General features: G+C 47.3%; 1 protein-coding gene across 1 annotated transcript in view; it reads right to left on the reverse strand.

The window, feature by feature from the left end:
- The window catches only part of LOC134342175 (oocyte zinc finger protein XlCOF6-like), a 29,926-nt gene extending 19,484 nt beyond the window's left edge, over positions 1 to 10,442 (reverse strand). The window contains exons 1-2 of the mRNA XM_063040148.1: positions 10,397 to 10,442; positions 2,320 to 3,940 (exon numbers count right to left, since the gene is read on the reverse strand). Coding sequence (XP_062896218.1) covers positions 2,320 to 3,533 — 1,214 coding nt within the window. The 5' untranslated portion in view covers positions 3,534 to 3,940; positions 10,397 to 10,442. The remainder of the gene's footprint in view (positions 1 to 2,319; positions 3,941 to 10,396) is intronic.
- Positions 10,443 to 16,251: the final 5,809 nt, after the last annotated feature.

Genomic DNA, 16,251 nt, shown 5'->3' on the forward strand with positions numbered 1-16,251 from the left:
TGCCCCCAATGCCTCTAATAATATTTACCTCACCTATCTCAGTCTCATCACCAAACTTTAGAATGCTGTCTAATACAAGTGATTGAGAAGCCCCAGTATCTCAAAGAATTTTCACTGGTACCAGGGTTGACCCTTCCATTACTAATACAAACCCATCTGACATAAAATGATCAAATCCCTTTTTAACTTGGTCCGACCTCTCAGTCCTTAACTGAGCCGCAACAGAATGTTCAGAACCCTGTGGGTTTATAGGTGCTTCAACATACAAATCAGAGGTATTTGGGACTGCCTCCTTTTCCTTTTTCTTCTTCAGGACAGAACAATTAGCCATCACATGACCAGCTTTCTTACAATAGTAACAAGAGAGACCAGAATATTTCTCCTTCAACTGCTTACCTTCATCCTTACCCTTGTCGCTAGTCCCAGCTTTAATTTCTGGTTTACCCTGGTTATCCCTGCTACTCTTTTGGAAACTCTTACTCGGGGTAAACATAACCTTGTGGGTTAAAGCAAACTCATCTGCTAATCTAGCAGACTCCTGCAAAGCGGCAGCATCCTTTTCATCTAAATACATCTTTATGTCACCAGGGACGCACCTTTTGAATTCTTCAATTAAAACCAACTCTTTCAAGCTGTTAAAATCATCATTTACATTTTTATATGTGCACCAGCGGTCAAAACACACAAACTTCTCATAAGCAAATTCCATATAAGTCTGGTTCACAGGTTTCCTCGAATTTCTAAACTTTTGCCTGTATGCTTCTGGGACCAACTCATAAGCCTGGAGCACAGTCTGTTTCACCATGTCATAATCAGCTGCTTCATCAACTGTCAAAGCAGAATAGGCTTGCTGAGCCTTCCCCTTAATTACACTTTGTAAGAGAACAGGCCAACCCTCTTTTTGCCACTTTAAACTCTGAGCAACCTTATCAAAATGCTGAAAGTATTTGTCAACCTCTGCATCGTCAAATGGAGGTACCAATTTAACATCCTGACTGCCCTCAAACTTATCACCAGAGTCTAATGCTAGTTCCCTTTGCTGCAATCTCTCTATCTTTTCCAGCTCGAACAGCCTCTGTCTTTCTGCTTCCTCCCCGTTTTTCTGCCTCTTCTCTCTGTTTTCCTGCCTTTCCAGCCTCAATCTGCCTCTGCCTTTCCACAGCCTCCATCTTCAATTTTTCTAACTTGTACGGGAGGCCAAGCTCACCAGGTTTACTTTCAGGAAACACCTCCAACTCCGCCACTTTAAACACACCCTCAGATACATAATGTTCAGCTATTATCCTCTGCATCTGTGACCTCCTCATTGTCGATTTCACCTTAGCAAGTTTTAACCATTTAACAATACTCAACAACTCAATCCTTCTGGTGTCCTTTAGTGCCTTAGAGGTTGGCGCTTCCAGAAATCTATCAACATCCATTGCTGCTGATTTTCCACACACAAATAAATCAAAAGGGATTTCTCCAATGAAATCGATAATTAATCAATACGCCTCCAAATATTTCCCTATATCGGATGCAGGCCCCAATTTTGTCCCCGTAACACTTTAGAAATGAGTCAGCAGCAATAGACTACACCTAGAGTCTGTTTTTGATGTTACATCCACTATCTTTATTAGTACCTACTAACAATATAGTAACTTAAGCAAGATAAACAAAAATTAACAGTGTTATGTGTATATATGTGGGTAAATATAACTCCCAAACTATTGAGCTCAGGGGAAACAAGGCTTGGAGTCTTGAGATGGTAAACTATGAAAGTTCAGTTCAACAACAGAATAGTTGAGGAGAGAGAGATATTTGTAATCCAGGGTAAATGTCGAGAGAAGGCAATAACGTTGAATTCCACAGCATCCATGGTGGTAAAATGAGGGAACAGTCGCTGTAGATTTTATCTGTCGTCGTTCCAAATCCACATACAAATTATCACCAAAAGTGACTTGTCACAAGGGGTATCGTCTTCAAGTGAATTTCCACACCACACCCAGGCAAGGGTTAACACATAAGTGGTCTTCACAGGATACCCCAAATCCGATCCACTCCTATGGATCAAACGAGGTGACAACCACACATTCAATGTATGCTGAATGGATAAGTAACCCACCCTTGTGGGCAGAGGAAAGTTCTAAACAGTGACCCTTGGCCACTAGTTCTCTTGTTTCGAACCTTCCATTTATCTTCCTTCATCTCCGTCTGACTGAGTATCTGTGTGCTTGTTTAAAACTAAACAAGCTGCAAGTCAGACTGATTTCCATTCTTAATCTCTTTCTCTCTCTCAAAATGACAGTCCACAGCAAACGAAATCTGGGGATTCATAACAATGGCCTCTCCCCATTGTGAACTGACTGGTGTGCCAGTAGGTGGGATGACTGAGTGAATCCTTTCCCACATTCCGAGCTGGTGAACGGCTTCTCCCCAGTGTGAACTCGCTGATGACTCTGTAGGTTGGATGACTGAGTGAATCTCTTCCCACAGACTGAGCAGGTGAACGGCCTCTCCCCAGTGTGAACTCGCTGATGATTCTGTAGGGTGGATGATTGGGTGAATCTTTTCCCACAGACTAAGCAGGCGAATGGCTTCTCCCCAGTGTGAACTCGCTGATGATTCTGTAGGGTGGATGGGTGAGTGAATCTCTTCCCACAGATTGAGCAGGTGAACGGCCTCTCCCCAGTGTGAACTCGCTGATGACTCTGCAGGAGGGACGACTGAGTAAATCTCTTCCCACAGACTGAGCAGGTGAACGGCTTCTCCCCAGTGTGACCTTGCTGATGTGCCACTAGGTTGTATGACTGAGTGAATCTCTTCTCAGAGACTGAGCAAGTGAACAGCATCTCTCCAGTGTGAACTCGCTGGTGAGCCATTAGCTTAGACGAGCAAGTGAATCCCTTCCCACATTCTGAGCAGGTGAACGGCCACTCCCCACTGTGAACTGACTGGTGTGCCAGTAGTCTGGATGACTGACTGAATCCTTTCCCACATTCTAAGCAGGTGAATGGTTTCTCCCCAGTGTGAACTCGCTGATGACTCTGTAGGTGGAATGACTGAGTGAATCTCTTCCCACATTCTGAGCAGGTGAACGGCTTCTCCCCAGTGTGAACTCGCTGATGACTCTGTAGGGAAGATGAATTAGTGAATCCCTTCCCACAGACTGAGCAGGTGAACGGCTTCTCCCCAGTGTGAACTCGCTGATGAATCTGTAGGCTGGATAACTTAGCGAATCTCTTCCCACATTCTGAGCAGGTAAACGGCTTCTCCCCAGTGTGAATTCGCTGATGACTCTGTAGGTTGGATGACTGAGTGAATCTCTTCCCACAGACTGAGCAGGTGAATGGCTTCTCCCCAGTGTGAACTCGCTGATGGCTCCGTAGGGTGGATGACTGAGTGAATCCCTTCCCACAGACTGAGCAGGTGAATGGCTTCTCCCCAGTGTGAACTCGCTGATGGCTCCGTAGGGTGGATGAATTAGTGAAACTCTTCCCACAGTCTGAGCAGGTGAACGGTTTCTCCCCAGTGTGAACCCGCTGGTGAGCCATTAGGTCAGATGACCGAGTGAATCCTTTCCCACAAATTCAGCAGATGACCAGCCTCTGCCCAGTGTGAATTGCCTGGTGTGTCCACAGGTGGGATGACCGACTGAATCCCTTCTCACACACAGATCAGGTGAATGGCCTTGTCCAGTGTGAACTTGCTGATGTACCTTCAATTGATATAACCGAGTGAATCCACTCCCACTGTCTGAGCAGGTGAACGGCCTTTCCCCTGTGTAAAATGACGGGTGTGCCAGTCAGTCAGATGACCAAGTGAATCCCTCCCCACAGTCTGAGCAGGAAGGATGGTCGATTGGATCCCTTGCTCCACTTCTCAAACATCTGGACAGAGACAGCAAAACTGGCGTGCCGTGTTTGAGATCCTAGGAGCTAAATTCCTTCTCGTTTTTAACCTGTAAAAAGATTTACAAAATCCAACAATGGGTTAGGACGAAATTTCAGATGAAATTACTTGAGTTTTCAAGGTGTGATCTGGCATCACACTGTTACAATGAGGTTCAACCCAAGTTGGAGAGAGAAATCATCTCCTAACTGGGCACAGTGCTGCTATCTGGAATGGCCATCAATTCCCTGATGCTGTTCCTGTCTCTATAAGAATGGGGCATTTCTGCCGTCTCCAATTTGTTCCTTGGCACAGTTTGACTCTCTCCATTGGTGAGCAGCATGGATGCCTGGCCCCACAGTAACCTAAAGAGTATCAGGCAAACAACAGGAACTCTGCAGATGCTGGAAATTCAAGCAACATAAATCAAAGTTGCTGGTGAACGCAGCAGGCCAAGCAGCATCTATAGGAAGAGGTACAGTCGACGTTTCAGGCCGAGACCCTTCGTCAGGACTAACTGAAGGAAGAGTGAGTAAGGGATTTGAAAGCTGGAGGGGGAGGGGGAGATGCAAAATGATAGGAGAAGACAGGAGGGGGAGGGATGGAGCCGAGAGCTGGACAGGTGATAGGCAGAAGGGGATACGAGAGGATCATGGGACAGGAGGTCCGGGAAGAAAGACGGGGGGGGGGGTGACCCAGAGGATGGGCAAGAGGTATATTCAGAGGGACAGAGGGAGAAAAAGGAGAGCGAGAGAAAGAATGTGTGCATTAAAAAGAGTAACAGATGGGGTACGAGGGGGAGGTGGGGCCTAGCGGAAGTTAGAGAAGTCAATGTTCATGCCATCAGGTTGGAGGCTACCCAGACGGAATATAAGGTGTTGTTCCTCCAACCTGAGTGTGGCTTCATCTTTACAGTAGAGGAGGCCGTGGATAGACATGTCAGAATGGGAATGGGATGTGGAATTAAAATGTGTGGCCACTGGGAGATCCTGCTTTCTCTGGCGGACAGAGCGTAGATGTTCAGCAAAGCGGTCTCCCAGTCTGCGTCGGGTCTCACCAATATATAAAAGGCCACATCGGGAGCACCGGACGCAGTATATCACCCCAGTCGACTCACAGGTGAAGTGATGCCTCACCTGGAAGGACTGTTTGGGGCCCTGAATGGTGGTAAGGGAGGAAGTGTAAGGGCATGTGTAGCACTTGTTCCGCTTACACGGATAAGTGCCAGCAGGGAGATCAGTGGGGAGGGATGGGGGGGACGAATGGACAAGGGAGTTGTGTAGGGAGCGATCCCTGCGGAATGCAGAGAGAGGCGGGGAGGGAAAGATATGCTTAGTGGTGGGATCCCGTTGGAGGTGGCGGAAGTTACGGAGAATAATATGTTGGACCCGGAGGCTGGTGGGGTGGTAGGTGAGGACCAGGGGAACCCTATTCCTAGTGGGGTGGTGGGAGGATGGAGTGAGAGCAGATGTACGTGAAATGGGGGAGATGTGTTTAAGAGCAGAGTTGATAGTGGAGGAAGGGAAGCCCCTTTCTTTAAAAAATGAAGACATCTCCCTCGTCCTAGAATGAAAAGCCTCATCCTGAGAGCAGATGCGGCGGAGACGGAGGAATTGCGAGAAGGGGATGGCGTTTTTGCAAGAGACAGGGTGAGAAGAGGAATAGTCCAGATAGTTGTGAGAGTCAGTAGGCTTATAGTAGACATCAGTGGATAAGCTGTCTCCAGAGACAGAGACAGAAAGATCTAGAAAGGGGAGGGAGGTGTCATAAATGGACCAGGTAAACTTGAGGGCAGGGTGAAAGTTGGAGGCAAAGTTAATAAAGTCAACGAGTTCTGCATGCGTGCAGGAAGCAGCGCCAATGCAGTCGTCGATGTAGCGAAGGAAAAGTGGGGGACAGATACCAGAATAGGCACGGAACCTAGATTGTTCCACAAACCCAACAAAAAGGCAGGCATAGCTAGGACCCATACGGGTGCCCATAGCTACACCTTTAGTTTGGAGGAAATGGGAGGAGCAAAAGGAGAAATTATTAAGAGTAAGGACTAATTCTGCTAGACGGAGCAGAGTGGTGGTAGAGGGGAACTGATTAGGTCTGGAATCCAAAAAGAAGCGTAGAGCTTTGAGACCTTCCTGATGGGGGATGGAAGTATATAGGGACTGGACATCCAAGGTGAAAATAAAGCGGTGGGGGCCAGGGAACTTAAAATCATCGAAAAGTATCAGGCAAGTTGTCTTTTTGTCATGCATCTGGGATTTTCTTTTATGTATTATTAACTTAAAAGTGCCACAGTTTTAACGCTATATAAAAAATTCCTGCTGAGATGAATGGTTGGTCTGCACAGCCGTTAAAAGGACTTAGAGTGAATTTTTGTATTATTTCAGGTTCTTGTCAGAGTCATCGAAAATTACAACACAGAAACAGGCCCTTTGGGCCATCTGGTTTGTGCTGAATTATTTAAACTGCCCACCCCCATACCCCTACCATCCAGGTACCTATGCAAACCTCTTAAATGTTGAAATTGAGCTCACATGCACCACTTGTGCTGGCTGCTCATTCCACACCCGGATGACCGTCTGTGTGAAGAAGTTTCCCCTCATGTTCCCCTTAACGTTTCACCTTTCACCCTTAACCCATGGTCTCTGGTTGTAGTCCCACCCCATCTCAGTGGTAAAAGCCAGCTTGCATTTACCCTATCTATACCCCTCATAATAGTGGTATACCTCCATCAAATCTCCCCTCAATCTTTTATGTTCCAAGGAATAAAGTCCTGACCTGTTCAATCTTTCCTCATAACCCAAGTTCTCCAGACCTGGCAACAGCCTTGTGAATTTTCTCTGAACTCTTTCAACCTCTTTTACAACCTTCATGTAGGTAGGTGACCAAAACTGTACACAATACTCCAAATTAGGCCTCACCAATGTCCTCCACAAGTCAAGATAACGTCTATCTATTGTTGTCAGTACTTTGGTTCATGAAGGCCAATGGGCCAAAATCTTTCTTTCCATCACATCTGTGACACCAATTTCAATAGACAATAGGTGCAGTAATAGGCCATTTGGCCCTTCGAGCTGGTACCGCCATTCACTGTGATCATGGCTGATCATCCACAATCAGTACCACGTTCCTGCCTTCTCCCCATATCCCTTGACTCTGCTATCATTAAGAGATCTCTCCAACTCTTTCTTAAAAGCATTCAGAGAATTGGCCTCCACTGCCTTCTGAGGCACAGCATTCCACAGATTCAGAGCTCTTTGGGTGAAAAAGTTTTTCCTCAACTCCATTCAAAATGACCTACCCCTTATTCTCAAATTGTGGCCTCTAGTTCTGGACTCCCCCAACATCAGTGAAATAAAGACTTGTATTCCCAGATCCCTTTCTTCTACAACACTCCTCAGTGCCCTACCAGTCACTGTGAAAGACCTACCCTGGTAGGTCCTACCAAAGTGCAACACCTCACACTTGTCTGCATTAAATTCCATTTTCCATTTCTCAAACCATTTTCCCAGTTGGTCCAGATCGCATTGCAAGCCATGATAGTCTTCCTTGCTGTCCACTACACCACCAATCTTGGTGTCAGCCACAAATTTGCTGATCCAGTTAACCACACTATCATCCAGATTACTGATATAGATGACAAACAACAACAGATCCAGCACTGATCACTGTGGCACACCACCAGTCACAGGCCTCCAGTCAGAGAGGCAACCATCTGCTACCACACACTGGCTTCTCCCAAATACAGTGTCTCACCCAATTTACTATCTCATCTTGAATGCTGAGTGACTGAACCTTCTTGACCAACCTCCCATATCAGACTTTGTCAAGTGCCTTGCTAAAGTCCATGTAGACAACATCCACTGCCTTGCCTGATAACTTCCTCAAGAAACTCTATAAGATTTGTTAGACATGACCTACCATGCACAAAGCCATGCTGTCTATCCATAATCAGTCTACATTTATCAAATTACTTACGGTATATATCCGGTTCCTGCACATACATTCCAATAACTTTCCCACTACTGATGTCAAGCTCACCAATGTACAATTTCCTAGATAATTTTTAGAGGCTTTCTTGAACAGCGGAACAACACCGGCTGTCCTCCAGTTCTCCAGTACCTCACCTGTCACTAAGGATGATTTAAATATCTGTGCTTGGGCCCCAACAATTTCTGCACTTGTCGGCCGCAGAGTCCCAGGGAACAACTTGTCAGGTCCTGGGGATTTATCCACACTAATTTGCCTTAAGACAGCAAACACCTCCACCTCTGTAATCTGTTCAGGGTCCATGAAGTTGATGCTGCTTTGTCTCACTTCCATAGATTTTTTCAGTGTCCATCTCCTGTGTAAATACGGTTGCAGAAAAAAATCTCCCACATCTATTTTTTCCCTTCCAATCTTTTTGCAGAATCCCTGAGGAGTCTCCTTCACTTTGTCTGCTGGGGCAACCTCATGTCTTCTTTTATTTCTTTTATAAGTGTTCACTTGAATTTCCTGTATTTCATATGTACCCCATTTGTTCCAGTCTGCCTGTACCTGGTATGTACCTCCTTTTTATTGATCTGGGAGATGAAGCACAAAGGGATGATAGAGCTGCATGGTGTGGGGTGGGGGGGGGGTTAAACTAAAGTTGAGGGGGGAATGGGAGCCTGAATAACAGAACAGATAGTGAAAAGGTTGTGGAGACAGTTGTTGTTCAGACCTCAAAGCCAGGAATGAAGAACGTTGAGCATGGTGCAGTGAATATGCTGAGCCCTGTATATTTCAATACAAGGAGCAGCGTAGGAAAGGCGGATGTGTTCAGGGCATAGAATAACACCTGGAATTAAGATACTAGGATCTGGCCACTGGGGACTGGGACAGGCTGCTTTCTGGCAAAGGTGTGCTTGGTAAATGGGAAGCCTTCAAAGCAAAGTTCTGATAGTACAAAGCGGGTGTGTGTTTGTCAGAATAAAAGGTAAAGATAGAAACTGTAGGGAACCTTGGATTTCAACAGATATTGAGACCCTGGTAAAGAAGAGATGTTTGCTATCCTGAGGCAGATTAGGGTGGAGAAATCTCCAGGGCATGATAAGGTGCTCCCTCAGACCCTATGGGAAGCAAGTGCAGAAATTGTCACGCCCTAGCAGAGATAATTAAATCATCCTTAGTGACGGGGGATTATCAGAGGATTGTATTACATCACTGTTCAACATAGAACATAGAAATCTACAGCATATTCCAGGCCATTCAGCCCACAATGTTGTGCCAACCATGTAACTTACTCTAGAAACTGCCTAGAATTTCCCTAGCACATAGCACTCTATTTTTCTAAGCTCCATGTACCTATCAAAGAGGCTGTTAAAAGACCCTATTGTATCTGCCTCTACAATGGCTGCTGGCAGTGCATTCCATGCACCCACCACCGTCTGTGTAAAAAACTTATCCCTGACATCCCCTCGGTATCTATTTCCAAGCACCTTAAAACTATGCCCCCTCATGTTAGCCATTTCAGCCCTGGGAACGAATCCTCTGGCTCTCCACACCATCAATGCCCCTCATCATCTTATACATCCAAAAAAGGCTCTAAGCATAAACAAGGAAATTATACATTGCTTTGACGATTTGTTGGAAATATGAAAAGGTATGAGGGTATAGATGGGGTAAATGCAAGCAGCTTTTTCCACTGATGTTGGGTGGGATGACAACCAGAGGTCATGGGTAAGTGACTTCCCCATTTATACAACACAATACAATACAGCACAATACAGGCCCTTCGGCCCACAATGCTGTGCCGAACATCACTTACTTTAGAAATTATCTGGAGTTCCCCATAGCCCTCTATTTTTCTACGCACCATGTACCTATCCAGGAGCCTCTTAAAAGACCCTATTGTATCCGGCTTCATCACAGTGGCCGGCAGCCCATTCCACGCACTCACCACTCTGTGTAAAAAAAAACTCACCCCTTGAGCTGATATCACGTGTCAGGACGTGACTGGACAGAGTTCCCAGCATGCGCAGAAATGAAGAATGATCGAGAAGCATGGCAGTGTAAAACGTGGTTTTGTTGCTGTTAAATAAAAGTTCAATTCTGCCAGAATATGGTTTGTTATCAGTAACGCACGGTACGTATAAAGAACACAACACCCCTGACATCTCCCTCGTACCTGCTTCCAAGCACCTTAAAACTGTGCCCTCTCTGCAGATTTTCTCTTGTTTGTGACTGGAGGCAGAACAAAGGTGATTTTCACAACAGCTGATGTAAAAGATTTTGTTCCCTTTCTCCGAGTTCCCGATCCTTGCATTTAGACAGCTGGAGCTCAGCTCTGTCTGAGAGATCCATCGGTTCCCATTCCCTCATCAGCCGGAAGCTCCCCGGGGCCCGTGTACGGATGGTGGGGTTGAGAGAGAGGGAAGAGAGCAGGACTGTCCCGGGATTGCGGGTCACGGAGTCCGGAGCTCACAGTAATTGTCCCTCGCCCTCCGCTCTCCCCTTTCCATGTCTCCCCTCACTTTCCCCCTGATCCCCGGAGACGCGCTCTTACCTGCTGTCGGTCTGCTGAGGCCTATCGTGTACTGCGCGCATGCGTGATATTCGGCAACGACACAGCGCTGACGCCTGCGCATTTGATCGGTGCTTCGGCGACGGCGATATTTGTAACGCAGGGATTTATGGGTAATCACTGTGCCATTAAAAGTTTCTGCAAGCACCAGTTCCATGTCCGTAGCTCAGTTTGTGTGTGTGTGTGTGCATAGAAAATTCAGCAGCTGTTTTAACGCAGAAAGCGTTTCCCATAAACAATATACTCAATATCAACGTGTATCTAATGCCAAAGTACAATCCTCTTACAAGTGTAGATATAAAACACGAGATTCTGCAGTTGCTGGAAATACGGTACGGAGACGCACACACAAAATGCTGGAGGAACTCTGCAGTTCAGGCAGCTGCAAAGCAGAGGAGTACACAGTCTAGACATGCTGAAGGGGCTCAGCATAAATGTTGTCCATTTATTCCTCTCCGCATTTGCAGCCAGATCTGTTGATTTCCTCCAGTATTCTGCAGAAATTAACCACCTTTTTTTTTCAAACTGTTTGAAAATGTTTCTGATCTTTCATTTGCAGCCACATCCTACCGGTCTGATTCCTCTTCCTGCTCCTCCCGGTAAATTCTAGGTCCCATCTCTTTCAGGAGCCCCAAAGCCCTGATTCAGGCTGATTACTCTTTGATTTTTGACTCTGCTCCATCGAAGATTCACTCACTAGTCTGCTGTCAGACTTTAGAGGTGCATTGCAACAACCCAGCTGTCTGAGACACAGTCCTTTGAAATGAGTGAAAATGACACAAAACGTTGAAAAGAGCGGGGAGGAAGGCGTTTAACCAACTTCATCCAGAGCCCTGAAGGACGCCAAAAGCACAGTGAGCTTATCGTCTTATTCAGCCTGGAGAGAAACATGCAGGAAATTCATGCAGGTGTACAGGATGATGAGAGACATTGGTCGTGTGGATAGCCACAGGCTTGTTCCTAGGGCTTTAGATTTAGATTATGAAGACACACAGTCCTCCTTTATTGTCATTTAGTAATGCATGCATTAAGAAATGATACAATATTTCCTCCTCTCAGGATGAGGCTTTTCATTCTAGGACGAGGGAAATGTCTTCATTTTTTAAAGAAAGGGGCTTCCCTTCCTCCACTATCAACTCTGCTCTTAAACGCATCTCCCCCATTTCACGTACATCTGCTCTCACTCCATCCTCCCACCACCCCACTAGGAATAGGGTTCCCCTGGTCCTCACCTACCACCCCACCAGCCTCCGGGTCCAACATATTATTCTCCGTAACTTCCGCCACCTCCAACGGGATCCCACCACTAAGCATATCTTTCCCTCCCCGCCTCTCTCTGCATTCCGCAGGGATCGCTCCCTACACAACTCCCTTGTCCATTCGTCCCCCCCATCCCTCCCCACTGATCTCCCTGCTGGCACTTATCTGTGTAAGCGGAACAAGTGCTACACATGCCCTTACACTTCCTCCCTTACCACCATTCAGGGCCCCAAACAGTCCTTCCAGGTGAGGCATCACTTCACCTGTGAGTCGACTGGGGTGATATACTGCGTCCGGTGCTCCCGATGTGGCCTTTTATATATTGGTGAGACCCGACGCAGACTGGGAGACCGCTTTGCTGAACACCTACGCTCTGTCCGCCAGAGAAAGCAGGATCTCCCAGTGGCCACACATTTTAATTCCACATCCCATTCCCATTCTGACATGTCTATCCACGGCCTCCTCTACTGTAAAGATGAAGCCACACTCAGGTTGGAGGAACAACACCTTATATTCCGTCTGGGTAGCCTCCAACCTGATGGCATGAACATTGACTTCTCTAACTTCCGCTAGGCCCCACCTCCCCCTCGTACCCCATCTGTTACTCTTTTTAATGCACACATTCTTTCTCTCGCTCTCCTTTTTCTCCCTCTGTCCCTCTGAATATACTTCTTGCCCATCCTCTGGGTCACCCCCCCCCCCCGTCTTTCTTCCCGGACCTCCTGTCCCATGATCCTCTCGTATCCCCTTTTGCCTATCACCTGTCCAGCTCTCGGCTCCATCCCTCCCCCTCCTGTCTTCTCCTATCATTTTGCATCTCCCCCTCCCCCTCCAGCTTTCAAATCCCTTACTCACTCTTCCTTCAGTTAGTCCTGACGAAGGGTCTCGGCCTGAAACGTCGACTGCGCCTCTTCCTATAGATGCTGCCTGGCCTGCTGCGTTCACCAGCAACTTTGATGTATGTTGCAATATTTCCTCCAGTGTGATATCACAAAACACAGGGCAGAACAAGACTGAAAAATCTAACAAAATCACATAATTATAACATATTGTTACAACAGTGCAACAATACCATAACTTGATGTCGAACAGTCCTTGAGCACAGTAAAAAGTTCAAAGTCTCTCAAATGTCCCACATCTCATGCAGACGGGAGAATGAGAAAAACTCTCCCTGTCATGCTCGACCACTATCCGACTCCGAGGCGTCCGAAAATTTCGTGCCTCCCATCAGCTTTCCGACACCGAGTTCCGAGTACTGTATCTATCCGAGCGATTCGACCTCAATCTCGGTCGCCAACAGCAGGCAAAGCCGGTGATTTTGAGGCCATCCCTCCAGAAGATTCACGATCACGCAGTAACGACAGCAGCGAACGGGCGTTTCAGAAATTTCTCCAGATGTTCCTCTGTACTTTCACGTCCCTCTCCATCAAATCAGAATTGTCCACGGCCGCTATTTAACGGATACGAGATCATTTTTCACCGAAGGGCTGCGCACGCGCGGAACGCTGCACTCTCTCCTCCCGCCGAACCGGCTGAACACGAGGGGGCAGAGTTTTAACTTGCTTGGAAGTAGGTACAGAGCAGATGTCAGAGCTAAGTGGTGAGTGTGTGGACAGCACTGCCAGCGACAGTGGTAGAGGCGGATACAATAGGGTCTTTTAAGAGACTCTTAGATATTACATAGATGTTAGATAGTACATGGAGCCTAGAAAAATAGAGGGCGATGCGGGAGGGTAATTCGTGGCAGTTTCTGGAGTAGGTTACACGGTCGGCACAACACTGCAGGCCGAAGGGCCTGTAACGTGCTGTAGATTTCTGTGATTCTGTGAAATTCACGGGAAATCTCTTCTCCCACGGTGTGGTGACCAGCTGCAACCTGTCATCACAGGGAGAGTGAGAGGGGAGCGGACTCGAACTTCCAATGGGATCGCACCCCTTCTCATTCACTACTATCATCCTCACCCCCGTGGACTCCATCCCTTCCCACCCACTCCCGCCATTTGCACTCTCAATGAGATCTCTTTCCGTTCATTTCCAACGGGACTGCGAGGCTGGAAACTGGAGGGGTTGCTGAAATCCCCGTTTGCAAGAACCCAGGACACCATCAGCGACACGAAACAGCTTACCAGCAAAGTCACCGTGACCACACTCACGGTGAGAGAGAGAGAGGGGAGCGGGGAAAGGTTGGAGAAGGAGATGTTGGGAGGAACTCGGCCGGTAGAGTAGAGAGAGGGATAGACCGAGAGGCAGAGAGGGGGGATAGCGAGAGATCGAGAGATACAGTAGATGGGTGGCGAGATGGAAGGTGAGAGAGAAGGGAGAGAGAGGGTGAGAAGGGTGGGAGAGAATGCTGAGATAGCGGTAGAGGAAGAGGGATGGGGAGACAGAGGGAGATTGGGGTTAGAAGACAGAGGAAGAGATAGAGGTGAGAGTGGAGTGTCCTATCCACTGTGTGGGGGTTATTAGTCTGTCATCTGACATCACGGGATCTGTCGATGTCGCCGGTTTCTCCATCAATCGATTCGCGTTTGACCTACAAATTCTGTGCGTGTGAACATGTTTATTTTTTCTGCGTGATTACGAGTCAAGCAGACCTGTTCAGCTGCACTGGACACGGTTAACGTTCTTACGTAAAACAGTGGTGACGGGGATGGGATCTGTGACACTCGCTCTTTTGGAATCGATGTTCACATTTGAACAATGACCATCATTGGACAAGCTCAGGAATATAATGATTCACAGACCACGGGAAGGTTTACATTAAACTGTTTGGCTAGTTATTCAACATCTCTGAGCCCAATCAAAAGGTTACTATCTTGCTCAGTTTATGCGGTCCGGGAACATACAACATCGTCCGAAGTTTGATGAATCCCGATTTGCTCTCTTCGAAATCTTATGAGGAACTGCTGAGATTTGATCTCATTACAATCCTAAACCATTGGATATTGTGCAGCGCGTTAGATTCAGCTCTCGTTTTCAGTTAGAAAACGAACCAACAGCAACGTTTGTTGCTGAATTAAGAAAACTGACTGAACTTTGTGTTTACGTTGCTGTTCGAGAAGTTATGATACGAGGTCGCTCAGTCGTCGGCGTGCTGTTCACATTCAGCGTCGCTTATCGGCAGAATCAGAGCTCTCACTTCAGTCAGCTTTTGATATGGCAAATGGCATGCAAGCGGCAGATAAAAATGCAGTTTTGTCGCAAGAGTGCCAAGTACAAAGAGCGCTGACATCTCCATCACCTACAACTGCCGCAGATTGTACTGACCCTAACAAGGTGCCCCCAGCTAAGAATCAAAAGAATTATACTCCGGGTTTTCCGATGTTACCTTTGCGCTGAATTTCACCGGAAGCCTCCTGACTGTTGACACCGAGACTCATTCCGCTTTACTTGCCAAAGGAGAGGACACTTGACCAGAGTTTGCCGATCTCGGCCTCCATCCAAACCAAAACGTCCCACAGCATCTGATCTCTTCTTATTGATCATGACGTGTCTGACCAAGCTACGTTCTGGTCAATGGTGACCAACGTCCACTTTCCTCGGGTGTTGATAGTGGGACACTCATCAAATCCAATGCAAAAAAGAGGTGTTGAAATTCACTGTTGATGTATGTCACCATTCCATAAATGCGGTGCGATCTGAAAGCTCGAAAGCGCTGGACGCTGCTGCCTTGAAAGCCGAATCCAGCCGTCGGGGTCCGGGTCGGAGACCCGAGAACGAGCAAATTGCCGGCGCGGACATAGAGGCGATTCGATGTGGCGGAACAGAGGCGAGCGGAGGCGAGGCAGAGACCGGCCCCGTGCCCGACAGCGAGGACCGATCCGAGATTAGATCGATTTTAAAGTGGGGCCGAATTGGAAAGATCGGAACGAGCAGAATCGAGGCGGTGAGACTAGGCTGGAGAGAGTATCGAAGCAGCAGGGCCCGGCTCCGAAAGCGAGGAACGACGCGATGTTCGGACGTTTTCAACGACGGGCCAGATTGGGCGTCAGACGGGACGCTTCGGCTCGGTGCTCCGCGACGTTTTCTCGGCGCTACGTTCAACAGAGGCAGGGACATGTTCTTGAATCGGTTGTTGCAATACCTGGCTTCCTATCCGTGGGCGGACTCAATTTTCTCAACTTCAGTTCTGAATGTTATTTGGTGAAGTTTATCGTTTGAAACTTTGGTCTTTTTGGTTTATTTTCTCTCCGCACATCTGGCATTTGACGATTTTCTTTCTTAACCGGTTCTATTGGTTTTCTTTGTTTTGTGGTTATTTGTAAGGAGATGAATCTAATTGTTGAAAAAGTATAATAAATTCACTTTGAATTTTGAACTGTAAACAGGTACGTCTTCCTCGACGGGTCAGCAGAGGAAAGGCCGAGGAGCCTCCATTTCCCGTGGGTCCACAGCTCTGTAGGTGATGAGTTGGAGATGAAGAATTGATGCAATTACGGAAAAGGTTTGAGAAGATTAGTGATGTACCCCGGACAGTGTGCAGGCTGTTGCATCCCGTCAGGTGTGGAGGCGCTAATGCAGAAGATCGGAAAAAGCCACAACGCGTTGTAAAGTCAGTCAGCTCCAGCAAAGGCATC

Source organism: Mobula hypostoma, unplaced genomic scaffold (genome assembly GCF_963921235.1).
Source record: "Mobula hypostoma unplaced genomic scaffold, sMobHyp1.1 scaffold_76, whole genome shotgun sequence".
NCBI classification, from domain to species: Eukaryota; Metazoa; Chordata; class Chondrichthyes; order Myliobatiformes; family Myliobatidae; genus Mobula; species Mobula hypostoma.